Source organism: Atractosteus spatula, chromosome 28 (assembly GCF_055471065.1).
Source record: "Atractosteus spatula isolate fAtrSpa1 chromosome 28, fAtrSpa1.hap1, whole genome shotgun sequence".
NCBI classification, from domain to species: domain Eukaryota; kingdom Metazoa; phylum Chordata; class Actinopteri; order Semionotiformes; family Lepisosteidae; genus Atractosteus; species Atractosteus spatula.
The window spans coordinates 4786991-4814666 of NC_142733.1; the positions used below are offsets into that span (position 1 = coordinate 4786991).

Genomic DNA, 27676 nt, shown 5'->3' on the forward strand with positions numbered 1-27676 from the left:
GTACCTGCATAAGTCTATTTTAGATGTCCTATTTTTTCTACCATTTTCTGTGTATAAAACTGGTTAGAATGCTAGTTTACTTTAGCAGAACGTTTCCACTTTGAATTCACCTTGCATTTGAATAAATCAGTTATATAAGACATTTTATAAGATTTTTTTTTACTATTTTATCCCAGAGCATTTAAAGATCATTGAATTAATGGGTGAATAGATAACAGATACTGTAAATACACAGATTTCCCATTTGTATTAAAATTATTTGAAAAGCAGGGTTAATTATTTCAAGAAAAAACAACAAGCAAATGTGCTTTGTATAAAGACTATGTTATTATTGGTAGTAAAACAGTGCATTAACATTTCAGTTTTTTAAAAACTTCTTCAAGAAAATGTTCTACAAACACATCCTCTGCACAGTCTGCAGAGTGGAATCTTTAAGGCTTGATATATAAATAACTTATATACATTCCCTTTTAAACAATGTTGTATTTCCACAAAGAAATGCACATGCTGCTCTTTTATAAACACAGGGGTGATTTAAAAAGCAGGAATGTTCATATAAGGCAAAGATAAGGCAAAGATTTGCTTCAGTTCAGGTGTTTACATTAGTTCTGTGTTACAGATTCAAAGGGCTTCAAGATTCAGTGAGCATGAAAAACCGGAAATACTATGAAAATAAATCAGTAACCTACTTTTAAATTTCTTTCCTAAGATGCCACACCTAAAAGTAACTAAACTGGTCTTATTTGTGGGATATATTCAAATGCTGTTTTGTAGGCTGTGTGGTGCAATAGTTTTGATAAGGTGCAATTACTCCCCCTATAGGAATGAAGAGGTAGTTTCAATTACAAAGGCAAAATAATTATTGCAGGAAAATAACTTTTTTTATACATCTACATAGATTTTCTTATGCAGGATAGGAGCTTTACTAGTGGTGGAGGCTGTGGGCTCACTCCTATGTGTGATGCACTTGGGGATCCTTTGGTATGGAAAAGGGCTATATAAATGACAACAATGGATAATACAGTAAATTATTTCATCACTGTCTTCTACAAAAAGGAGTGGTTCAATGCTCCTGGAGGTCTTAAATTGCAGGTCTCTGTTCTAGTGCTCAGTAACCTAAGACCGGGCGCAGATAAAAAGTGATATTGGAATAACAAAGGAAGTGCTTAGTACAGTTAACCTGAAGCTTAAGATGGACGAGAAATGCTGTAAAGCCCAAAAGGACTGAAGAGCTCTCATTTTCTGGAGGTATTTATGGAATGCAAGAAGGAAGCCCCCTTGTGGTCATCCGCGGAGTCACACTTCCCAGACATCAGGGAGGGAGCGACATTTTGCTGAAATCACGTCACACTGATTAAGACTAAGGACAAAAAAGTCTCGAATTAAGGAAGGTGAGTATATTTCTATGCCGCGATGAACCAAGGCACTCTTCTTGGCATTATTTTCCGGAATCAGTTAACCAGTTGCATTGCATAGATGAGTCAGGGAAGTTTAAAAAAATAAGAATTATGATATAGATCTGAATAATAAAATAGGGTAATTGAAAAGCTTTTAAAAAACGTTTGGACATGCATGCAATTTTTGGACAATATAAAAATTAATAGATTATAATTGCCTAAAATATTAATTCTCATAAGTCTGTGTATAATGTTTAGTATTTCTTATTTTATAAACGAACTTCTTTCCATTGCCAAGACAGCAAGTATTTAAGAATTTCATTTAAAATGTGAAAAGCAGAGTTTCCCCTCCAGAAAAATATAAATTATTTGATTGTTGATATTACATTACTTCTTTTAACTTCTACATGTATTTGTTATTAGAAATCCAATTTTTCAAGTCTTTGATTGCTCTGTAATGGAGAGAAACTATTTATAGAGACGTACCACGCAAAGAGAAATGTCAGACCCTTTTCTGCCTGGGTTTATATAGCACACATTGAACATGTTAGCCCTTGAACCCGATCGCCCTGTGACAGAGAAACCACTCCCTGTATTGGTTAACTAATTTGTCCACCTGTTCTGCAAATCAGAAAAGTCAAACTTTAACAAGAAGTTCCAGACCCCTGGCGCAGGATAGTCACAAACAGAAATAACAGAAACAAGTAAAAATAGTCCATTTCATAAAATACATACTAAAAAGCCTAGTAATAAGATGGAAAAAAGACAGAAATAAAAAAATGCATTTTTTTCTTTCAATACACAACCTAATTTTGTCATCAGTCAACTAACTGCTTGTGGAATGGATGGTAAGATCATAAAGAGACACTGGTATTCTGCTCACTCAGCACAGACCTGGGTGACAACTGTCTTTCTAAGGCAGCTCAGAAGGGAAAACAGCCTTATGACATCTTTCTGGTCCTGCCTGTTTACACAGACTGCTGCTGTATTAAGAGACACAACACAGGTTTCCACACTGTGTCACAGAAGACCACAGGATCACACTCTTATAGCACATGGGCGTTAATCCACTGTACCACTGTTCGGATCTCTGTGATTAACCTGTTTTTCTAGGGACACAGGCTCTGCCTGACAGCTATCTCTGCCAATTCTCAGCTATTTCTGATCGCCTGCTGGGTAGCCCCTGTTTGTCCTCAGAATGGGCCCTGCAGAGCACCTGTGGGGGGATATAACCTCCTTTTTGGTAGTCCTCCCTCTCATTGGTCGCGTAGGGATCCTGGGGGGCATGGCCTGTGGAATCGGGGTTGCTGATTGGTGAGTGCTGGGCCACGTGCTGCAGTGGAGGTGTGGCCGAGGAGCAGGTGTGAACAGGGGAAACTCTCTCCGATTTGATGCTGAGGTTGAGGGACGGGTGAGGGGGAGGTGTTGGTGCCGAGGTGTGTGCAGAGAAGGAACACCCACTGCTGGACATGCTGTGGAAAACAGAACCACATTTTCACAGGTCACAAAAGTGTTGAATCTAAACTGCATTTAATTGGGTAATTTTCTTAAATTCAGTCATCTAAATTTCTTCACCTGAACTCTGGCTATGCTCAAAGTATTAGTTCTGAGCTGCTAAAAAAGAATACTGACATTATGGCCTGAGAAAAGACATGTCCTCTTTTAATTTAGCAAAAAAGGTATAATGCTACAATGCAGAGAACAGAGAAAATACAGTTTACTTGACAATAAAAGAGATACATTTATGGCTGGAATTTTTACATGGGCTGTCCAAGGACTATCTTTGAAGTGAAGCTGCTTATGAATTGTCCAAATTTGCCATATCTGCAAAGTCTGTATATAAAAATAGATGAAAGACCACAGAGAGGCCTGAAGAGTGAAACAGAAGTGGAAAGTAAAGGGAAGTTTCCCAGTTAAAAGTGGAGGCATTCTGTACACAAGGGGTGGTGGGAGCGTGTAACAAGCTTCCCAGTCATGCTGTTGGAGCAGATACCCAGGCATCTTTCAACAGCTGGATGAGATCCTCAGATCAATGAGCTACTGGAAGTCTATCAAGCTAGATGGGCTAATGTCCTCCTCTCTTGTAAACATTTTTTATGCTCTCATGGTCACTAAGAATATAATATCCACGACACATGCAACAGGAATATGGAGTTATCAGGAATATCAACAGCAACATAGTAACTAGACCTCTTTCTTGCTGCATTGTAGTGCAAACATTAGCCTGTAGATGTCACCAACAGCCAAATCATCAAACAGGTGGACACAGGAGAGTTTACAAATACTTTTCCAGGTCCAGTACAAAAGACTGCTAATGCAATGCTTTATGCAACATGTGTGTGCACGTGTGCACCACCATAACCATTATGCCTGCACATGACATACCTAAGCATCATCACCCAGGCAATTCAGTGTAGGCAAAAGGGCTTTGATGGCTTTGCTTTAAAAAATAAACCTGGTAAAGAGCCACTGGTCATGCAAGTGCAATGCATGCATCTGAAGTGAGTTTTCAACACACATCCTGGGTGTGGTGAGCCTCACAGTAAAGAAGCGGTCTTACCCTAGGCTGCTGTGTGCCACGTGGTGCAGCTCCTGCTGCCAGGGGGTGATGGCGTTGCGCTGCAGGGTCACAGAGTGGGCGAACCCCGGGTGAGGGTATTCTGGGGAGACAGCGGAAACACATCAGCACTATGGCTCCCACACTCACTGGGCCAAAGAGCTCGCCGGACCTGCGCCCCCGGTCAGGGCAAGCTCCAGTCCCCACTGAAGGCCACTGAGCTGGAGGGATGGAGGGAGGGGGTGGGGCGCCTTCAGAGCCTTGTGGCACATGTGCCTGGTGCCCCAATCAAGCCAGGCTCGCACGTCCCAGCTGGGCAGCATATCCCAGAGAGTGGGTACCTAATATTCTGGCCAGTGAGTGTATTAATACTGTTAATGCTGCTGCCGCTATTCCTCATGCTGCAACTATGCATGATAACAAAGTGAAAGACTCTGGGCTCAAATGACATCTACCCTATCTGGCACCCTTGACTGGTGACATTCCTCTTAAACCCCAGGTTAGGCCCTATTAGGGACCTCAGCAAACCATAATCTTCAAATATGGACCTAAACTTTTAAAAAAGATTTTCGTTTCACAATGGATGTCAAGAATTCTTGAAAATCTTTAACTTGAGAAATCTATTTACATTCTAGGATATTTGGAATTGTTTAAATTTGGATGGGATGTGTGCCTGACCGTTTTTATTTCGAGCCTGAATAGATTGTCTCCCCTGTTCTTCTGAATTCTATTTTCCTTCCTTTGTTACGTTTTAAAATGAGTTTCGTAGACTTTGTTTTATTCTAGTTTATATGTGGTTGTAACTGTGTGATCTGTACAGAATGTTTTCATTTGCATTTTGTTGATTTAATGTTCTTTGTGTGGTTTTAACCAGCGTTCTGTGTCAGAAAAAAAATAAATGCAAAACTCCAAAAAACAAGACTTCCCCCCCAAATAAAGAACACCTTCAGATCTGATCATACTGCAACAAAAAGCATGAGGGCTCTTCTCCACTTCCCTCTTTATTTTCTGCCTAGCTATCGTCGGCTGGCGAAGCTGAAGGTCCGCTGGCACACGGCAGCTGTCTGCTTACCAGGCGGCCCCGCCGAGGACAGGCCGTAACCTCCCAGACTGTGCCCCAGCAAGCCGGTCTTCCCCATGGTCACTACGTGGTTCCCTGCTGGCATCCCCGGGTACAGCACCCTCTGCAGGCAACAGAGAAGGTCAGTCAGCTCCAGCACCTTTGCTTGCCCTGAGTCGGCTTCTCCGGAATCTCCAGAGACACGCGGAAGAGGGGACAGAGAGGGAGCACAGGCACCTGCGGCTCCTTGCAGGACACAGCCGGGCGAGCTGCTCGGCTCGAATCCCCCAGCTACTAGCAACCGAACCAACTGGATAGGGCAGCAGGGCCTGCTCCCGCTTGTAGCCCTTCTCATCTTCCGCAGCACGCCGCCTGCGCGCGTGGAAAGGGCTGTGTGACCCCCTGTCGCTTCCACTATCCGCACTGGAGCTCTGCAGTGTGAGCCTGGCCAGCACCTGGATGGGAGACCTCCTGGGAAAGCTAAGGCTGCTGCTGGAAGAGGTGATAGTGGGGCCAGTAGGGGGCGCTCACCCTGCGGTCTGTGTGGGTGCTAATGCCCTGGTATAAGGATGGACACTATTCTGTAAAAAAAAGGTGCCATCCTTCGAATGAGATATAAAACTGAGGTCCTGACTCTCTAACTCTTAAGCGCCTGCGCCTGTTAAAAATCCCAGGGTGTTTCTCAAAAAGATTAGTGCTGTTAATCCCGGAGTCCTGGTCAAATCTCCCCCTGGTCTTTACCAATCACAGCCTCATAATAATCCCCATCTACATCTTCATCATACTGTTCTCCCCCCCACTGAGAGCTGGTGTGTGGGGAGCGGACTGGCGCACTCTGGCTGCCGTAGCATCATCCAGGTGGGGCTGCACACTGGTGGTGGTGGAGGGGATCCCCATGACCTGTAAAACACTTTGAGTGGAGTGTCCAGAAAAGCGCTATAGAAGTGTACTGATTATTATGCAGATCAGTCCATTTTAGTGCAGGTGTCTCGAACAGCCAAATTAACATTTAACCAAATCCTTTCCTATATCATTACATAATCTACTACAGCATATACTGTAGTATGTGTGGTTAAAAAACATAAGCAACCCTCCTTTATATGATAATTAAAGTTCTAATGCATTGGCTTTCAATTAATTTAAATAACACTGGTCAACTTAAAAAAAACAAGTCATCACAAACTTATAGTAATCAGTTAAAATCAACACGAGTCCCTCCTCTGCCTCCTGTCTGCTCTATTTCTCTCTGCCTCTGTGATTATCACACTGCACTGTACTGAAACAGGCAATAAAACTGTGAGAGAGCCTGTAAAGATGTCTCCTAGCCCGTCATTGCCCACGCTGACAGAACCGAGAGAGTTCGTGACAATTTGAGAACGAAAGCACGCCGAGATGCAGCTGCTGGGTAAGGGATACTTGGGCAGGGAGATGCTCACTCACTAGCTAGATTTGTCTCATGATCGGAGCCTGTTGCGCTGCTAATTTTAAACGTTGCATTTAAAAACCTTCAGATTGGTTTCAAGCTGCCCTGCTCTTCTTCCTCACAAGACCCAGAGCGCCAGACCAAATCCACCAATGCAATACAGTAGCAACTGCAGGGCACCAGCACTCAGCGGCAGAGTTTTGGGAGGTCAGAAGCCCCAGCCTCATAGACAGGGCTATTCTAGCTCTGCGACACAAGAAAATAAGGGACAGGACTGCAATACTAGCAGCTAGTAGGTGTCCGTGATGTTTCCTGTGAATTTTTAAATTAGTGATCACTGAATGCATCAGTAGAAACTGTACTTGAAAAATGTACTTACCTTTGCCACTAATATCTCATATGTGAGGAGCAGTGGTTTCACACTTCAAAGGTGAGCAAAGTAAAATATATTAATAATGTCTGTCTAATTAAAAACCCGTGACTTCAAGCAAAAAGTCCCTCACCGCAGTGCCCAGACTGCGGGTGCCAGTCAGACCCGGGTGCCCCTCCATCCTCCTGCCGTCGGAACCCAGGTTCAGAGGGGGCGGGGTCTTCGCCAGGGTCCTGCTCAGGTGGCCGTGACTGAACATCGAATAGCCGATGCCTTAAAAGAACAGGAAGTGAAAAACAGGAAGTGGGCAGGGGTGGAATTTTTTTTCTTTTTTGAGGAACAGCTCTTTTTTTAGTGACCTTAGCATCCACTCGTTGGTAATGACATCTGCTTCTAAAAAAAAAAAAAGCCTGGGCAGGGATTTTTCTTGAGTTCGTCTCTTGTCAGACATAGTGAATTTGATGCAACAGGCAAAAAGTGTGTGACCTGACAGCCAGAACCAGGCCTGCGATGATCGAGAACTGGCTCTTACAGAAAGATGAAGTTAAAAGTTTCCACGTCCCTTTACTGTGCAGTCTACTGTGAAGTATTACTCCCACTCCTCAATACCTTTACCCCAAAACGACCACATGTGCCCCACGCAACATCAATATTGGAAGGAGGACCAATTTTATTTTTCACTGTGTCTGTATATTCTCACGTTGTCTGAGAACTCTCTTGGGTATTACTAACGTCTAAACATTTCTGCTTTTTTAAACTTTTTAACCCCACCAGCTTTGACACTCTTGTCCTTGCTCTGAGTGCTCTTGTGAAAGACATTGAAGACGCAGCGATGCCCGTGGCCTCTGTGTGTCTCTCTGTAGAGCCCCAGCGTAGTGTACTCTAGGGGCCAGAGTTCAGTTCAGCGAGCCTAAAGGGGCTGCAGGAGCTGTGAAGATGGACTCGTGGTGAAGTGTGAAACCCACAAATCAGGTCAAAGCCTCTCTCTAACACTGGGGGCTTTTCCGCACTGTAGCGCACACTTCCTGTGCTCACAGCTGACAGGGCTTGCATAGAGACTCAGGGAGCAGACCTCTCTCTCACAGACAAAGGGACGATTAAATCTAATTCATTACCACTTAATAATTACAATCAGCAATTTCGCCACACCTTCAGTCTGATGCTGTGCAGCAACAACAATGCCGCAGAGCCACTGACAAAAGGAAGGGCACCCCTTTGCAGAACAAAGCACAGGCAAGTTAGGGGCCACTCTGAGTGTCTGCGGGACCTCAGGGTAACAAAAAACCCTTCGCCATCCACTGAACCACCTATCCTCCATTTCAGCTGGTCCGATTCATGCACAGCGTGTAGAAGTCATTACAAGTGTGGTGAAATCTCACTTTGTTTTTTTTTTCCGCAAACTGAGAGGTTTACCACTGAGTTGCAGACATCCTAAGGCTGCACTCAGAAGTCTCTTTGTGGTGGTGTACCAGAACCCGTACAGCATGGGGCTCAGGACTCTTGACTGGAGGGTTGTGGGTTCAAATCCCAGGTAGTATATTGATTGCTGTTTTACTCTCAAGAAAGGTGCCTCATTCAGACTATCCAACAAAGCACCCTACTGTATAAAACAGTTCTCACTTGACTTATGTGGTTAAAAGAAGCGAAATATTAAAGTTCTTCCAGAGCTTTGTTATTTAAATCACTGGTTCTCCATACTGCTCCTGGGGTACCCCTGTGGTCTGCCTCTAACTGATTGCTTGTTTAGATATGATTGTACACTACTATACAGTACACAGCGTTATGCAGTCTCTCCTCAGATTGGCAATTAAGAATGATTTCTGACTGAAAAGACGACTAGTTTTAATAGGTGTCCAGTCTATGACGAACACGTGAGGGGAAAAGAAAATGTATGTGACACACCCGGAATGAGTGACTGCTTTTCCTTCTGTTTTTAAGCCCAAATTAACAGGTAAACTAGTAATTAATTAAAGGGTTGAGACCAATTGCAAATCAGATTTAACTTTTGAAGAGCTGAAAGCAAATCTAAAAATAGTCCTCAAATACAAAATTGAAATCAATGAAATAATGATAATCATCATCACCATTGTCAAACTGTGATTAAGGACTCAGCTGGAGCAGAAAGCAGAAGACACAGGGGACCAAAGACCAGGACGGAGAGCCGCAGACTGAAAGAAACACACATGTAGCCCACTGCCCCTCCTCTCAAGCAGACAGCAAAGACTGAAACTTCTTGCACAGTGCTGAAAGCAGCTCAGGCAGAGCCACCAGAAACAACTGTGCCAGCTGCCCGGGGATCAGCTCAGGCTGTGATGTAGTTTGGATCTATGTGCAGGGAGTATCTCCACATGAAACAGAAAAACCCCATTTATTCGGTGAAATCCCACAGTTTACGCCGGGAGTGGGTGGGTGGGGGCAGTCCACATCTGCTGCCCAGTGAAGCCAGGTGGATTTGCGGAAGGCCAGGTCTCACCTGCATGAGGAGGCATGAGAGGAGGCTGGGAATGAGAGCTCCAGCCGCCCGCCATCCCAGGTTTCGGCCCGGGGGGTTTGGAAGGCGGGGGTCTGTGGGAGCTGAGGCTGGAGCTGGCGGGATTGCCCGGAGAGAATCCGTTCTCGCAGGCGCCTGACACCAGGTACTGGGCTTCGGAGGGCAGGAGAGGGGGAGCCTGAAGAAGCAGGAGGACAAACATGCAAACAGCCTTTAGTTTCATTTAGCAGTCGGTGCATTTCATTAAAAAAAAAAATACTGTGGCAAGATGAGATCACTTTCTTTTTTTAATAGCGTTTATGTGCTTGTTTTGAGTCAGGATCGCCTATCTGCCACCTCAACAAGCAAACACTATAGCACATATAATTATGTGCATCGCAGATGGGTAGATTCATGGAAGGTTATATAGTGCACACAGACAGACAGATGGGAAGACAAATGCCCACATCTGGGTACACATCATGAAGGGTGGCAGTGTGGAAAGGTGGATAGGGGGCTGAGAATTCCTAGCTGGAAAGTTTTTGCTTCAGATAATAATAATTTTAGATTCATATGATGCCTAATAATAATAATAATAATAATAATAATAATAATAATTCTTGTATAGATAGTGCTTTTCCACCCAGAGGATCTCAAAGATCTTTACTTATAATAGGGGGTCCCACTTCATCACCTCCCTGCAGTGCAGCCGCAACCTGGGAGACACACAGCGATTCCCACTGCACACTCGTTGCAGGTGAGAAACTCTGAATTGAATTAAGGGGCCAGCTTGGGTAAAAACTGGGACAGTGCTGTGGATCTCCAATGACAGAGGTAGTCAAGACCTCAGGTTTCTGTTTCAGGACAGCACCTCCTACAGCCCGGGGTCTTAGGGAGTTTAGTGTGAGAATTCCGGTCTGGTGGGAAGAGCGCCACCTACTGGTGCATCAACGGCACTTGCAGCAGCAGCTGGGCTTTTCCTGTGAGATCGCCCACCCCAGTGCTGACCACAGCCTGCCAAGCTCAGATGCACAGATCGGTGCAGCTCAGGCTGCAGTGGGGTACTGCCGCTGTGTGACGCACACACAGGCACGGAGCGGCCCATTCCCACTGCCCAGAAAACCCCAGCCAGGGACAGAGCTGCTCTACCTCTGGCACAGGTACAGAGCCCGCAAAGCCAGCTGTCTACAACAAATCTCTCTGTGTAAAAATAAAATACCCGTTCGTCATCTCTGGAAGCCGTTTTGTATAAAAGCATCAGCCGAAAAAAGTAACAAAGCAGATAAATGCCTGCTTAAATTATTTTTGGCAGGTAATTATTGACACAGAAATGGTTCCAAAGAAACAAAAGAAAACTGGATTCTGATTTTTTCAGAGATTTATGAGATGGAAAATTCAACCTATCAGCTAAGACTCCAGGAGTTTATTGAGAGATATTGAGATAAGAGGATTATTTGTACTACCTTATAACACTGATTTTATGTTTTTGATGTTAATGTTCTTTATCCTCTACCCTCCCTGTTGGACTTTAAAAGAATGTGAATTAGCAGGCTCATTCATATTTAAAATACTTGAAGTTTTGTGATGGCTGGCAACTTTATTTCTGATAATCTTTGTAGGTTTTCCTAAAAAATACAAGTAATAAAAAAACAAATAAGTAACAATAATAATACTGTATATATACGGATGGAAAAAAGAAACACGTTTTCTGGAATGAGAATACTATAGATATAGCTCATTTACTTTCACAAAAAGTTGTCAATTTGTTCTAAGCCCTCTGACCAGCAATACAGCTTGTGCAGTGAGGCATTGCAACTTGCCAATCACAGGAGAGCTCGTTAGGTACACTTTTACCCAACGAGATCCAGGTGGAACAATGCCTGATCAGGTCACCTTTAAAAAGGCCTTAATTCAAAGCTTAGTCAGTTTTCTGTGCCTCGAATGTCACCAGAAGCAAGAGAGAGGGCCATTGGCATGCTGCAGACAGGCATGTCATGTGCCAACGTTGCCAGACACTATAGAGTGAGCTGTTCCACTGTGTCCCGACTGCAGAGGTTTCAGCAGACCAGCAGGACAGATGACCGTCCAAGATCTGGTCCCTCGGACTGACTGACAAATCAGACTGGTCCATCTGAGAGATCGTTTCTGGTCTGCCACCCGTACCACTGCTGAAACTGCCGGCAGACACAATGCCCGCATCAGTGACAGGACAGTGAGGCTCCATGCTGCTGGCCTTAGAGCAAGCGACCTGTCAGAGGCCCTCTGCTCACACCTCCTAGACATCACACCCGACTGGCTTGGGCCAGACAGAGGCTGCGACGGGAGGGCCAGTGTGTGGAGGAGGAGGTGTTGTGTTTCTTTTTTCCATCAGTATATTACCAGTTAAAGCTGCTTAAAGGTTATACTGTAAGACTTTGTCACAAGCTGCTGGGTAAGCAAGGTTAGAGGGGTGATAGTTACATAGTAGCGCTGTCGGGTGATGGAGAGATCCATTCCTTCATTCAGCTGCTGGTACTTCTCTGTGGCCACTGCACTCATCACCTCTTCACTCTCCAGCTCGGAGCCGTCCAGTCCTAAGCCCTTCCTCCTCAGCGTCTGCAGGCACATCAGGAGGAACGTTCAAGCAAGCTATCGTCACCCATCCCCAACCCCCAAAAAATGCATATTTCATGGAGATAAAGCCTCACTCGAAAGATCTGTTCTGATTGACGAAGACAAGATCTCATACAACGCTGGCTTCACCATTCGAAAACCTAAAGGGCAGTCATGTGCAGAAGTAGGACTTCCACTTCAAGAGGTGGAAATAAGTTCTGGGAATACGCATGGCAGATCCATGCATCCTCACAAAGCTCGTTATTGCCACCAGTGCTGGTACTGGAAGCACAAGGTGCAATGCTGGACCACAGCCTACATGGGATGTTTGTCCATTGCAATGCGCGCACACACACACACATAGCAACAGTTTGACAATGCCAATTACTTCAGCCAGCATGACCAAAGCACCCAGATAAAAACCCCTCCAAACACAGGGAGAACGTGCAGACTCCACACGGAAGGTGGTCCAGACTGGACTCAAACCCAGGATACAGAAGCTGTGAGGTAGCATTGCTAAACACCCCTAACACTGTGTTGCCCATTTGTCCCACAAAGAGTATAGCTATAGATTTGAACAACATGTAATGTATTAAAGAAAATAGCTAACTGAACACAACATTTACCTGACTATAAAGAGGTTCAGGCCTTCTGTGATGTATATAACTGTACAGCATCACACAGCTGAACCTACCAGTGAAAACCTCCGAGGGCTTTCCTGAAAGTCGGAATTCACAGCCTGGGAGTTAGCAGGTGCTCTTTTAGGGGAAAGGAGAGGGGCCCTGGGAACTGCACTGTACTGTACCTCCAGTATGTCAGCGTTGGTCCGGCTCTCGTGGGGCTCGCTGTACTCCGTGTACTTCAGCAGGACCTTGTCCATGTCTGTGCTGGCGTACTGGAAGAGCCGGTTGGTGCTGTTGAAGATGATGAGCGCGATCTCGCAGTCGCACAGCACGCTCAGCTCGTAGGCCTTCTTCATCAGCCCGAACTTGCGCTTGGTGAACGTCACCTGCAGGACACGACCAGCAAGGGAAGTGGGGGAGGGGTTAAAAGGGGGCAGCTGCCCCCCAGGTCAAGGGTCAGCGGTCATAGCCCCACTGGTACCCTGCTCACCCCAGATTTGAGTTACATCGGTAACCGGGCAGTTTACACGCCCACTCTGCTGAACCATATTTGTTGCAGGACCTAGGAAGAACTACACTGACTGAAAGACAGTCTTTCTGAATAGCGAGTTGCATAGATACCTTAAATGAATTCTCCCCGGTGTTACACACTGAAGACACTGAGGTCAGCTGCCAGTTTAAGGGGGAAAGTTTGATACTCAGGAAACTCAAAACTAACAGTGTTCAATGCAATCAGGGTCTGCTCGTCTGCATAAAGAAAGGAAGTGCACTTATCAGAGATTACCGTGGTGAATTTGTCATGGTACTTCTCTTGTTTTATCTCACATTTGCCTGATGGTTTCTTTTTTTCCTATTCTGTTATACTGCTACCAAGCATCACTACAATCCTCTAATAACCCTTCTCAGGACACAGAACCGCAGTGCACCACTTTTCCCTCACAGTCTGGTCTCACAGCACAGTGGAATGACAGTAAAACCACTGGAAACTATGAAAGGCCCCAATAAAAAGTGATTCCACAGATTTACCATGGATATTTTTTTATAAGCATAAGTACAGGTGGTGCAAAGAGATTTAAATGAAAGCTATGTGTATTTTGTGGACATGATTAAGTATGTATACTGCCAGAAGGAACAATAAATTAATTTTGCACCGAAATAAAAGGCAAAAACTTCATAGAACCTTGCAGGCCTTGAATTAAGCACCTGGACCTGTAAACAGTGTTTAAGTGGGATTATAAAAGTCTTTTTTTATTTGTGAATTTGCTGATCAGATGGAGGGCAGGTGACCGAGCCAGGCTCTATTTAGACTGTCAAGAAAGACCACAGGGTGTGACTGTTCACAGGGTGCCGAGTCCCCAGCTTAGTCTGGGCCACAGTTCAATGAAGCCAGTGACACTCTGTCAGAGTGCTATCCCACTAGCCCCCACGATGGTGTTCATATTCGTTCTCCAGGCCTGGACAGGCTGGAGTACGCAATACCATCCCGAGGTGTCCTCATGGCCATGCGGGTGATGTGACGCAAATAAACTTTTCTGTCTTTGCACATTAACATTAATATGACATTTCCCTTTCACTCTTCCTTCTTGCATATAGGGCACCTTGCTCAAAAGCAGGATGTCTGGGACAGTCTTCCGGAAGATTTTATGTGTACGGACCGGTCATCAATCCTGTCAAATCTCGGGGGAGGGTGGGAAACAGCAAGGGGCCTGTAGCAGCAGAATGTTTACGGCCCGTTTGTTCGGAGGGTGATGTGGCTCTGCTTGGCTACGGTACCTGGCGGTTCCTCTGGTCCACTATTCGAGAGATCTGGATCTTCTTCCTCCCCATCCTGTCTGTCTCTCTCGCCGTTTGCCCACGCCCGTGTCTGTGTCACTGCCTCGCGGGCTCTCGGTAGGTGTGGCACGACCTGTGAAGAGAGTCAAAGCAATCATGAAGCTTCTTCGGCACTGTTCGTTTCTTCAAGTTCTGCTTTTCTAAGCCTTTTCTGCTTCTTCACAACATTTAAGAAATGATATGTAGCTGCTTCTTTGTCTTCTGTTTGTTCAATCTAATATCATTCCTGCTTACATCAGAAACCTCACAACTAGGGTAAAGTCTTTTTCCTATAGTGAGGTGTTTTCTATTATGTGAAAAACTGTTTTGACATAAAAATAATCGATAATTCTCCTTTTTAAGAATTACACGCAGGAAACAGGCTTTGAAAATCTGGGTTTTGAATTAAGAAGCAGCAATATAATGGTGCTTTTTTAAAGCAGATCATCTCTCTAGACTGATAGATGAGGTGAGAATAAGCACCTGAGAAGACTGATAATATTTTGGAAACAGGACTACAGGAGTAAAATAGCTATACAAGGGCAACTAATCCAGGACAACCTGCTCTCTTGTAAAGGGAACAAAAGGCAATATCTGTGTTTCAACCATCCACCGTTTCTAAGCAATGGGTGCACAGCAGAATACAGCCTGGTCCAGTCACCAGTCCATCACAGAGCAGACAGACAGGCACACACACACACACACCAGGGCCAATTTTCCCTGCCAGCATGTCTTTGGACTGTGGGAGGAAACCTATGTGAACCCAGGAAGAACATGCAAACTCCACACAGACAGCACCCCAGGAATTGAACCCAGGGCCCCAGCCCTGCAAGGCAGCAGTGCTCACCGCTGCGCCATCCATCTTTACTTCAAATGCATGCACCTTCACACTGCAGCAGGGGCCTGAACAAGGACACACTTTTAACCCATGGGTATTAAAATAGGAGGCGGGCAGCTCAGAGTTGTCGCAAGGGGCTCCAGGCTCCTCACTGTGGGCACTGTGGGCACCTACGACACTGTCACTGCTGCTGCACCCCCAAGCAAGGCACCATACCCAAGTTGCTCCAGGCCCCCCAGCTGTATGAATGGATACGAGTACCGCCGGGACGAACCCTGAACCAAAGACAGGTCACAATCGAGAGGAGCTGTCCAGCCGGGCTCGTTCATTTGGTGGCAGGTAGCATGTTGATCCAAGGATCTCAAAACACCCCTTTTAGAAAGAAGCCAGGGTATCGGCTTGAACAACATGGCTGGGTGGCAGCCTGTACCACGCTCCCACCACTCGGTGTGTACAGCAGTGTCGTCCCGTTCTCAGGTTTAAGCGCGCTTTTACGTTGTTCCTGGTTGTGTCGTTCCGGTTTGTGTTTCATGTTTGATTCTGAACAGGCCCAGTCCACTCCCTGCCAGGGAAAACTGGATAAACTTGGACAAGATAAGCCCCCTGTATGAAACCCGACAAGACCCCCCCCCCACACACACACATCGCCCAATTTAATACAAAAAGTTTTTTTAAACTCTAAATTCTAACAATTTCTGTGGGAAAAAGGCATGAGCCTTCCTCTGTAATGTAGGTTATCCCCACCCTCTCCCGCTTTGTCCTTTTAGATGTTGGCTGATTCGTATTTATATCCCCGCGTGTCTGTACGTCCTAAAGTTAGCCCACGCCGGAGCCGTCAGCCCCGCTGTCTGGGTACCCCGAGAGCACGGCTCATTTCCGAGAGCCGGGATTAAAAATACTCCGGCTGCCTTTAAAAGGTAGAACAAGGAGCCCTGCGCCGTAATGACAGGGAAAATAAATAAATAAACCCCAAATAAAGTGGAGGAACTTCCCATCCGCCCCCTGCTCTCTCATGGTCGCACAGAGTGAAAAAGCGAGCTGCGAAGGCAAAAAAAAGAAAAAGAAAAAAAAACGATGTAAACCCGTAACAAAAATATTAACCATTAGCTGCCGGGGAGGAGAGGAGCGGTGCGCGGGGGAAGTGAGGAGGTCGCTCCGCCACCGGCCCGGCTTCTGCCGCCGTCCGAACGGAAACGCTTCTACAATCGTGTTGTTGTTGTTGTTGTTTTAAGTGCTTACTGTAAACGCCGAGGCGAAATTTGACTGTTTGCAAATAAACACTGAAGAGTTTGTTTTTTTAATGAATGAATGAATTTCACGGCAACTTAAACGGAGAAGGCGGGAGAATCGTGGGTATCGAGTGCGCTTTCTCAGGGCTCCGAACGGGTCACGACCCCTCACACCAGCTGGCATTCACTGAAATAGTTTCCCACCTTTTCATTTTTCGACCCCAGTGGATTGCTGTCCGACGTCGCGCTCCGTCACAAAGTTCAAACAGACACGGGATATATTTACAAGACTACAGCCAGAGAGCGCCCTCCAGCTAGCGCCTCGCCGGAGCGCCGGGGGTGCCGACCCGGTGGCGCACTGGTTTGGTGTGGCGACAGTCTCGCCTGAACGCACACCTCTGACCGAGCAAAGCTGCTCTCCCATCCCCTAACATTTAAAAGTCCGTGGGATGAATTTCGGATAAAATCAGTCACTTTTCGTAAAATTAAGCAAATAAAAGCAAAGGTTGTAGGGGGGTCAAGTGTTACCCGCTGTGTATTGCTCTCGCTAGTGTTGGCTTTGGAGTTCAGAACATGTATCTACATGATTGATTATGTTTCAGATAAACCTCAGGGGGCTTGGTGGCTCAGTGGTTAGTATTGCTGCTTCACAGCACTGGGGCCCTGCGTTCAGTTCCAGACCCGGAGTGCTAATTGTGTGGAGTTTGTATGTTCTCTTCGTGTTTGAGTGGGTTTCCTCTGGGTTCTCCCGATTCCTCCCACTGGATCCCATGGATTCCTATCCACAGGTAGGATAACTGGCTTCTGGGGAAACTCCCCCTGGTGTGAGTGTGTGTGCACACTGCGATGGACTGACGTCCCATCCTGAGCATACCCTGCCTTGTGGCCAGTGCCTGCTGGCTTCCTGGGGACCCTGAACTGGAAGAAGCAGGTAGAAAATGGACATATAGGTGGATGGTAAGGAAATGGATGAATGGAGATAAACCCCACTCACATGAGACACTACAAGGGCTGAAAGGACATGTGTTTTCCCAGCAGGTGGCGACTTTCACCTGACGTACTTGTAGCTGTCCGCAAAGCTCGGTTTGCCCCCGCTACTCGTACGTCACACCCTCGCAAGCAGCTGCTGCAGATATTTGGAGTGTGCCGCTCCGCCCTCACTTGTAGCAGGTGCCCCCGGCCTGAATTTAAACGCACGAAGGCAACAAAAGCAAACGCCACAAAGAGGCATCGGGCGGACAGGCCCGTCGAGACACAGGGCCTGTGCAGGTGGAACACACTCCAGTGCATGGAGCTCACCTGCGCCCTACACCGCAGGAAGAAATCAGGGTCTGCTGGGCGGCAGAGCTCGCTGGTATTTTCCATTCCACAGCACCGCGAGCTGCTCTGCACACAAACCCAATGATGTCTCTCTAGCAAGGGAGCATGAAACCAGAGCCCATGCCAGACTCACAGAATGTTTTTTTTTTTGTTCAGATTTGACAAGCTTAAGCCTCTCCTATATTTAGCCAGCAAACGTTTATTCCGATCTGTGAGCGGATGCGGTGCCAGTTTTCCCACGACCCCGAGTGATCCCACGGATCGGCTGCCCTCGTATGGCAGGCTGGCAGGCATTTAGGGCATCTCAAAACAATCGGGCTCTGGTGCCACCGCTACCTTATAAAGCATATCCTGGCCAGACCTCAGAAGACGGGGCGTTCACACCTTCTCTCTCTCAGTTGCAGCAGCACAACACACGATGCTGTCAGATTTTATTCTGAAATGAAAGGGGACCTAAGGAATGCAGAAATAACTTGAAACCAGCAGTAGCTGTGGTATCATTGTAAGAGCCCTACTGTAGTCATGTGCTGATGGGTGAAGGGAACCACAGCTCACGAGTTTTTCGTGAGGTGTGTGTTTTAACGAGCTGGGTGAACAACACTTTCGAAGCCCCAGGGCGAATGTGCCTTTTGAGAGGTGGCGGAAGTTGAGCTACAGTATTGTAAAAGTAAACAACATGCCAGCCGAAATTGCTCAGATTGCTCCAACATGGAAGAGTTATATTATCCTTCGTTTGGCTAAGGCTACTTCACACCTCCAACAACAATATTTCAGCAGAGAGTGCAATAGGGCACAAAAGCTATAGGGCTAAAAATGAAACAGAAGATTCTGATGTCCACAAACAAACACAAACACATTTCATACATCAGAATACATCTTGATGGTTTGAGACTATAGTACAAATAGTACTTTAAGCTTCCTCGCTGTATTCAGGATTGTATTATTTGCTAGAACCAGGAAGTTTGTGGTCTAACCAACTAATTAACAAAAAGAAGAGACCATTTTTTCTTCCAGTGCTGAAATGCTTGCTTGTCTTGACTGATAAAAATCGTAAGGCAAGCCTTAGCTTCAAGCTCCCAGCCCCTCAACAGCAACTCTAATATAACCTTGATTCCACAAAACTCCAATGAATACCAATGGCACAGCTGTCCTTTATCTGGGCGAATACAAAATATTTGATACTGAACTCAAAACTGGATAACAGAGCTTCTACTTCATATCCAGAATGTAAACAGGTGTATACAAACCTCAGTTCCATTCATTTATTGCTCTTTTGGCTAAAATTAAAAAATACTTTTAGTTTTATTGGAGCAGCACTTTGTGCTTTTTTAAAATTCATAATGCTGCTCATTAAACCATCGCTGAGATCTCTGTCCTGCTCGGGAGTTGGGCGGCAGTGGCCAAGACCGGGTAAAAAGAGACATCTCCCTGTTAACCCTACTTCTCACGAATGTTAAGATTGCACAGATCTCTACCTAATCCAGGCATCGGAGATCAAACAAAAAAATCCCAGATCTCAGGGGTAAGAAACATGGATGGACTTCACAGCTTGTCGGCTGTTTGGTCAAGTCTGACCTTGTGCTCACACTCAAGAAAAGCAGTTCTGGATAATCCCTTGCTAGACAAGATCTCACACATCTCTAGTATGTAAAGAAATCTATAAATAAACATTACAGAGAGAAAGAAGTGTTTTCTGCTTTGTGGTTTCGTGTTTTTTCAGAACTGCAGCTTGTCAATTCACACGCAGCTGAACCCTGCTAATTATGGACAACTTGCCCTAAACAAAAACCACAACTCATCTCGAGCTCTAACGCACAAACACCGTAAGGGGCCAGAAAGCAAAAAAAAAAAAGAATAGCCAACGATGCTCTATAACCTGCTTCTATTTAATCGTTCACGATGAGCCATCTCTCGGAACGCGCACACAAAGGCCTTCTTGTGTTTTTTTAAAGAATTTAAATAACCGCTTAAGTGGCAGACCTGTATACACGTAACCCTCATGAATGCTAGGAGCTGTGTCAGTTGTCTCTCACGCATTAAAGATCCATAGTGTGAGGCCGCCACAGACTACTCATCTAAACAGTAATTCCACGTTCAGTAACAAACAATCGTGCAACATCGGCCTTGTGAACAGAGGCTTTAATACCAATCCCTTGAGAATTACATTCACGTCCTCCATGCCGGTGCTGATAAGGTACATGATTCAGTCTTTTAGTCACAGTTTACAGTAAAAAGACATATCTGATTGTGAGAAACGGCAGATTGGTCTCTCAGGTTTTTCTGAGTTACCACACTTTCCCTGCCACAGCCTTTGTGTCTAGAAAGACTAACATGTTTGATGTGAGGGACGTTTCACTGTCTAATCTTGCCCAAGCCTGCTTTGAAAGCACAGGTGTTACACTAACGCTGTCTGTGAACTCTGGTCTTCAGTGGAGTCGTGCAGACTCGGTCTTTAAACAGCTGCGTGGCGCATTGTGGGCTTCTGTGCTAAAGGATTGCTGTGCTTCGGAGAAACCCTCCCAGGCTGAACAAAGTTAGTACGGAGAGCAATAAAAAAAGAATGCATCATGAAATAATGCAATCATTGCACCAACATTGTCCCCGCTGGGCCCTGAGCTCCAGGGAAAATGGGTAGCTTCCTCTGATCACACACACAGCATTCCCGGAGGCCGGAGAGTGGAAAAGAAGCCAAGCACAAACACAGCAGACGCCTATGGCACAGCCCTGCTATCCCAGAGACCTGGAGAGACCCTTCTCCTCCAGGGAGTCCCAGCTCCTAATTACTCGGAGTCGCACTGGGGGATACCTCTGTCACCAGCACCAACAACAAACAGCTCTGTTATTAGGAAACAATGTGTTTGCAAAAAGAACTCGCTTACAAAAAGGCAAGGACTAATGTTCAGTCCGATCTTAATAAGAAACCCTAGAGTAAACTCTGTCTAATAATATTCATTTTTACTGCACATGTTTATGTCATACTATGAGTTCATGTAATAAAGTTCAACCTCCTTATTTATGTGTTTATTTTTGCGGAGCCAAATCTCTCTGACCTTGTGCATCGGCTTTCACAGCTTGGGAAACACAAGGAACACAGTTGGAAACAAACATCCTTTGAGGTTACAATGCAAGACAAAACCTGAAACATTTGTTTTCTACTTAGACGTTCTCATGCTTACTGCAGTTTGCAGCATCTCTGTCTTTATTATTATTATGATTATCGTGCATCATATGGATCTAAAATAAATACGGCAGTTAAGCTGCCTGACATTTTATGATAAGTATTCAAGTTGCAAACTTATAAATGGTCTCAAATTGCCTCTTTTTTGGTAAAATGTTGAAAGTCGTACACTTTTACAAAAAAGGGTGATATCAAAAGTGTCTATAGTGTGCAAAGCAGAGTAATGTAAAGAGTTTATGGCTCATTTTCTGTTTATTCAGCTCTGTTGAAAATAGCACCAATCCAAACCATCTAAGGAACTCCCCTAACAATATCAAACCAACACAATCATAAACTAAAACCATTGGTCTATTTCACGTTTCACATTTTGTTTCAGCACATAATTTCCAAGGCTAGTATTTCACTATTTCCTGTTCATTTACTTAGAGGTAATGCACGTTTTGCAAGGTTATAAAAAAGAAAACACTTAAATATCATCATTATTATAGGTTTAATAGAAATTAAATCAATGATCTGGTGATTTCTTTCACCGGAGCAAACAGCAGAGAATTTTGCACTCTTTTGCAAAGCACGTTAAATGCCCATAATAAGATTTTCTTCACGGGCTAGTTTTTGATCTGACCGATGGAAGTCATTTTTAGCTTATCTGTTCTGCGCAATGGGAAATGGGGTCTGAAATGACTAAACGCTAAAAATAGAAGGGCTGAATCCTGCTCACACAGCCACAACACATATATCCTCGGCCGCTGTGAGTGAGACGAGTTCAGCCCAGGAAGACAGACAAGGAGCCCCTCACATCCGATGATGAGCCTGACCACTGTAGGTCTTTAACACAGAGAGGCAATGACTAGCGACAGTTAACTCCAAATCTCCAAAACTGTCATGTTTAAATAGTTAAAAGGGATGATCGCGGACATTCGTCGTGTGTATATACCATCTCGCATAAGGAGCGGGACAGGAGACTCTACGGTATAAAAAAAACTCGGATTTGTGTACGTTGAATTTTTCATGCAGTATCCGGAAACATTTTTCATATCGGTGAATTTCCAATGCGTTTTTAAATGTATTGTCACGTTTGCGGCTGTAAAGTACAATCTATACTCCCCAGTGGCCTGTGACATAGATCGAGAAGAAAGCTAACAAAGAACGACAAGCCCCCCAGCCCCCTCCCCCCAGTACACCCCCCCCCGGTTCTGGCCCCACTTGATGGCCCTCGTTTAACCACTGTATTTAAATTATCTCAGAAGTTATTTGAGTCGAATGAAATGCTTAAAGAATGCAAGGAGGCCCAGTGGTGCAGAACCGTACAGTTGTACCCCATGTTCAATAGGACAAACGTCAAGACCACCAAAGTCATGCTTATGACATGAGCCGGAGTTAATTTTAAGAGCGCATTAGCAAAAGCTGTGAAACTACAATAAAGAGGTCTATATTAAACCAACTCAATGTTTCCTTTTGCGTAAAAATAAATAGATGTACAGTTCAGTTATGAAACTCAGCTTGACAGATCTTGCATTAATAGAATTTGACCGACAGAAAATGAGAAGGCAGGGCAAGCAGACCAATGCACCTAAGAAGTAATGAAATCACAGGGCATTTCGTTCACTGGTCAGTATTAGAAAGGTGTGGTTCCTAAATGCAGCATTGCATGCAACATCTACTGTAAATCTCGGACACTTCAGCCTGCAGCCGAGTTTAAAATGGTCAAAGTTAGTTTTCAAATGGTTCCCTTACTGAAAAGCTTAATGAAGGCCTTTTTTTTTACAGCGAATGCTGCCTAGTTTGAAAGAGTACTTTTCCATAAGCGTTTGTCGCCTTGATCCTCGATGGCGCTGAGGAGGACACAATATGTACCAATGTTCTCTTGTTCTCAGCAAGACTGGTCCATAGCTCTCGGTCTGCCTTCTTCTGCCAGTCAATTGTTTACCGAGCTGGACTCCTTCCCATCCACCAATTTTTTTTGCTGCTTCTTCCAATGCAGGATATGTTGGGGACCCAGAGCAACGGACACAAGGCGGGGTGCAAGCTGGACAAGACCCCGTCCGTCACAGGGCAACAAACACAGACACAAACACTGTGGGCCAGTCACCCCAGAAGCCAATTATCCTATCAGTATGCCTTTGGACCGTGGGAGGAAGCAGGAGCTCCCGGAGGAAACTCACATGAACATGAGGAGAACATGCAGACTCCACCGAGACACCACCCCGGGTCTGGAATCGAACCCGGGGCCCCAGCACTGCGAGGCAGCAATGCTGACCACTGCCTCACTGTGCCGCCCGATGCTTCTTCCCCATCTATGGAATTACTTCGTAAGAATCAGGAGAACACAGCCTTAACGAAAAGCAAACTGTTATACAAGGAAGGGGCAGTGTACTAAATCAAACGTCGATTTCCATTTCACTCTGGCTTTTACCAAGAAGGAAAACACCGACATACCTCAGGCTGAGCACAGACAAAGATCAACATTGAATGGAGTTTTTAAACAGAGGGAGCCGGAGAGATGACAGCAATCCGGTTCTCTTTTACCTCTGCTGCTCTAACTTGTGGCATGACATCACTTCCCAGAAAACTCTAAATACCACAGCGAGTCCTGCTCTGGCTCACATTCGCCATCCCTCCTCCAGCCCCCATCCACCTGCGCAGCCGCCCCTAGGTTACCTCCTCCCCCTATAGCCAGGAAGTCCGCCCTCAGCCAGGTGGGCTCAGCCAAAAACGTCTTCTGCCCTAAATCCTCCATAACCATTCCTAAACACATGTCCCGAGTAGGTGTTGTTCGCCCTTGTGAGACAGTAATATCACTAAGGAGGCGCACGTGTTACAGAAGAACTGAAGATAAATAAAAACCTCCAGGGTTGGATGGTGTTGTGCTTGCACTGCACTTTAGGAAACGGTCAACAAAACTCTTCCTGCAGTCACTCAGGACAGGAGTAATACTGACCGACTAGAAAACTGCTAATACCTCATCCGTCAGTAAAAAGGGCTACAAAACCATACCAAGTAGGTGCAGACCAGCAAGTCTTACTTCTACTACGTGTAAGGTTATGGAAATGATACCTCGAACTAAAATGGAGGATGATCTAAATAGCTATAGGTTTCTAAAGGGCAATCAGTATGCATTTAGGAAAGGCGGGTCTTGCTTTGCTGAGTTGTTAGAGTTCTCTGAACAAGAACCAGAAGTAATGGATAGAAACACAGCCTTTGATGGCATATTTAGATTTTCAGAAGGCGGCTGATACAGTTCCTCATAAAAAGATGAATTCTCAGATCGCCTGAGGTGGACTTTCCAAGCAATGCACGTCTTGGTATAGAGAACTGGTTCATAGATAAGAAACAGAAAGTGCAGATCAGGGGGAAACACTAAGAGTGGGGTGATGTAGTCAGTGAAGCGCCACATATATCTGTCCTGGGATCTCTGCTCTTCCTAATTGAAATCAATGAGCGAGATTCTGGAATAATTAGAAAACAGGTCAATTTTGCAGATGCTTCCAAAACGGGATATTAAAAAATCTAAAAAGATTCTGAAGATTAAGAAAGTGCAAAGGAAATTCAGCAAGACTTATTCTTAAGGGAAGGGCCTACACTGACAGGCTGAAGGAACTGGACTTTTTTAGTCCTGAACAGAGAAGACTATGAATGGACCTGATACAAGTATTTAAAACCCTCAAAGGACCTGACACAGTCAACCCACTGGCCTTCTTCAGAATCTGCAGGGAAATATGAATCAGAGGGAACAGGTGGAAACTGTGTGGAAGTCCATTTAAAACTGAGAAGAGGGGGCACTACTTTACCCAAAGGGTTGTGGGAGTCTGGAACAAGCTATTCAGTCATGATGCAGAAGCCACCATCCTGGTTTCAGTGAAAAAAGGGACTGGGTGAGATTCTAGGATCAATTATCTACTAGCTACCAAACAAGCTAGACAGTTGTCTCAAAACCTTTCGGATGCTTTTATATAATTAATGACTCTCACTGTGTTTCTCACTTTCTTACTTTTCAATTTACAGAGGATTAATGAGTTTGGTTGAAAAAGAACTCTCACACCTCTCACACCTCTCTTGTATAAACCCCTTTGTCTCTGCAGGAGATTACATTTTTGTATTTATTGTATCAAGCGCCCTTTGTTTTGTGTTATCTATCTGAATCCAGTCCAGTCGCATGTACTGCAACCAGAAGTTTAATGTCAACAGCTATATTTTTTATTTGTAGAAAAAAAGAACATTAAAAAACAGAAGCAATGGGTAGTCTCTTTATTACTTTTTGGTAAGTCTTCCTTTCATAAAGGAAAAGAAACCCTTCTCTTCACTGAAACTAGAAACACATCCAAAGCCAGATTTAGACATCTAGCTACAACTTCCTTTTGTGTTGGTACAGTAGCTTCAAAACTCCTCTAGAAATCAACAGCTGTGACTCTGAGCTCTCTGCACACTGTACTGTTATTAATAATAAAACTGTATTTTCTTCACTCCATGTGGGTGCATCAAAAAATAATCCTTTTAGATTTTAGTCACTTTTTTCAATTCATAGAAAACAATGTGGTTTTACCCCACAGATCTAAAATCTGATCTGAGTGCAGTTATCATGTTGCTCATTGTCATACGATCCTCTAGAATTCAGAATAGAAAGAATGATTAATTAGGAGTAAATGTATCAAGATGTCCCTTTTCTTGGTATACCTACAATTAAGATATTATTCCCGAATTAATCGTTACAACACACTGTTTATTGATAAGAACAAAAGTAAAAGTTAATAATGCCATATTTTAAATGCTGATTAGGAGCTTTGTATTGGGACGTTTGGTAATTATATTGAAGAAATTCACAACATAGAACTAATAAAAATTTCCAGCTTTTACTGCCAGTTTGTGACATCGCCCGCCACCAGCTCTTCAGAAAGCAGTTTACACCCTTGTGCTCTAAATCGAAAAACAGTTTGTCATCTCTGAAAGAGGAGGAAAAAAACACTTCTCATTTTTCCCCCCCTAAAATGGCTCTGATTTGCATTCCTGCAAACGTCCACTAGCACGGTCACCGGCCCTTCGAAGCGCCCGTTTTACATCGCGGAGCTGGAAATAAAGTTCATTCTGCACGGGCATTAATGTCAGTTTGTGACAGCAGTGAACTCAGGCGCCGTAACCCGGTTATGTTTTTCTTGTTTTTAAAAATTTCCTCACACAGAAACGGGGAGCCCTTTTTCCACATGACTCAGAACCCCCCCCCTCCGTGTTCGCAGCTGTGGGACAGTGACACGCAGGTACAGTACGTGCGTGTCTGAGCTACACACGGCGTGAGGGTGAACTCGCAGCCCGCTGCCCCAGGGACAGCCCGCCCGCCGCTCTGCGGGCTGGCTCAATCAATAAGTAGTTTAGTCCCTTCGCACTTACACGCCCGAGGAAAGCAACAGCACACGTTGTAAGACACGGATGACTGAGACACGAAAGGCTGACTCAATGCCTCACAACACTTCTGAAGGAAGTAATCTGACAGCCTGTTCTCTCAGAACAGCTTTCTCAAAGTGCGTTTGTGGAAACCTTATTATTTCAAATACGCAGGTTGCTCTCTTTCGCTGTCGAGTTTATTTCAACCTTGAAAGGCAAAGGTTGACAATAACGTACATTTTAAAAAGACGTAACTGTAAACACACCAGTGGTTTGACATCGGCTGTGTCACTGGTTTTACAATCCAACACTGTTGTCGTACGTACTATATTCAGCACATCCGCAAAATGCTGAAACTTTTGAATCCATTCCCACTCTGGGGTGTCGAAGGTGTCGAGGCTGCCGGCTCACCTGTCCTCGGTGTGTCCGTCGGTCTCGGGTCCGAGCAACGCGGCTGCCCTCCTGGTGTCCTCACGGAGGCGGGGTGCGGCAGATTCAAACCAAAAACGAAAGGCGACTCGGCCACATAACGGACCCTTGACGAAAGGCACTCCTTATCAAAAGTCAGCGGGCTTTTACTCACTTTCCTACACGTACACGCATTGCTAATTTAAAAAAAAAACGACGAATAATTCTCCCTGTTCTGTAACAGGCGATTGAAATGACTCGGTGCTGATGGTAATGATGACATCCAGCGCGCGCCCTGCCAGCTGCAGCCAGCGGCAGATATTTTCCCTCATTTGCATAAGAACGCCCCGTCGCCGACGCGATTGGTTTACGGTTCGCCATAAGCCCCGCCCACTTACTGATGGCGGAAGTGCGTGAACTCCAGCGTTTAGCAGTTAAGTAGTCGAAGTCCGGTTGAAGTTTGGGTTTGACCACAAGGAACGCGGAACATTACAGTGTTTTCACGGGATTGTGTTGTTTTTTAATTAATTAATATATACCTTAGGACCAAGATCAGATAGAGGTCATCGACCGGGAGTTTTCATACTACTACATATAAATTAAATCTACTGTTACATGTACAGTAGGTTCATGACTTTTCTGTTTTCTGCATTGCACCTGTTCTTTTCAGTTACTGAGGCGTAGTAAAGGCGTTTTATATCTTAAAAGAAGACATACTAAAGATTAGTAAAAAATACACATACAATTCCAGTACAGTATATTAAAAAAAATGTATATGAACAAGGAGAGCAGTATGGGACATCTACAGTGTCATCCGTGTACGTGAGGCCAGAGGACCTGCATTTTTGGAGCAGCAGGGATGTCAGCCATGAAGTATATCGCACTTAAGACAGATCCATGTAAATGAAATTACCCTCAGAAAATGAAAGTTTTGCTTTCTTATAGCACAGCAAGCTTTCGTATGCTATGGCCGAGCTCGTGTTTTTTCAGAAGGGGCAGGGGGATGGGGCACACCAGCTTCAGAGA

General features: G+C 45.0%; 1 protein-coding gene across 1 annotated transcript; it reads right to left on the reverse strand.

Moving 5' to 3' along the window:
- Positions 1-306: 306 nt before the first annotated feature.
- mef2b (myocyte enhancer factor 2b) lies at positions 307-26956 on the reverse strand. The gene is made up of 9 exons (XM_088907616.1): positions 26654-26956; positions 14266-14398; positions 12675-12878; positions 11738-11872; positions 9281-9476; positions 6941-7080; positions 5027-5138; positions 3958-4057; positions 307-2869 (listed from the first exon to the last, which is right to left on the reverse strand). Exons 2-9 carry the CDS (start codon positions 14317-14319, stop codon positions 2533-2535), a joined length of 1278 nt encoding a protein of 425 aa, XP_088763742.1. The 5' UTR covers positions 14320-14398; positions 26654-26956; the 3' UTR covers positions 307-2532.
- Between the last annotated feature and the right edge of the window lie 720 nt (positions 26957-27676).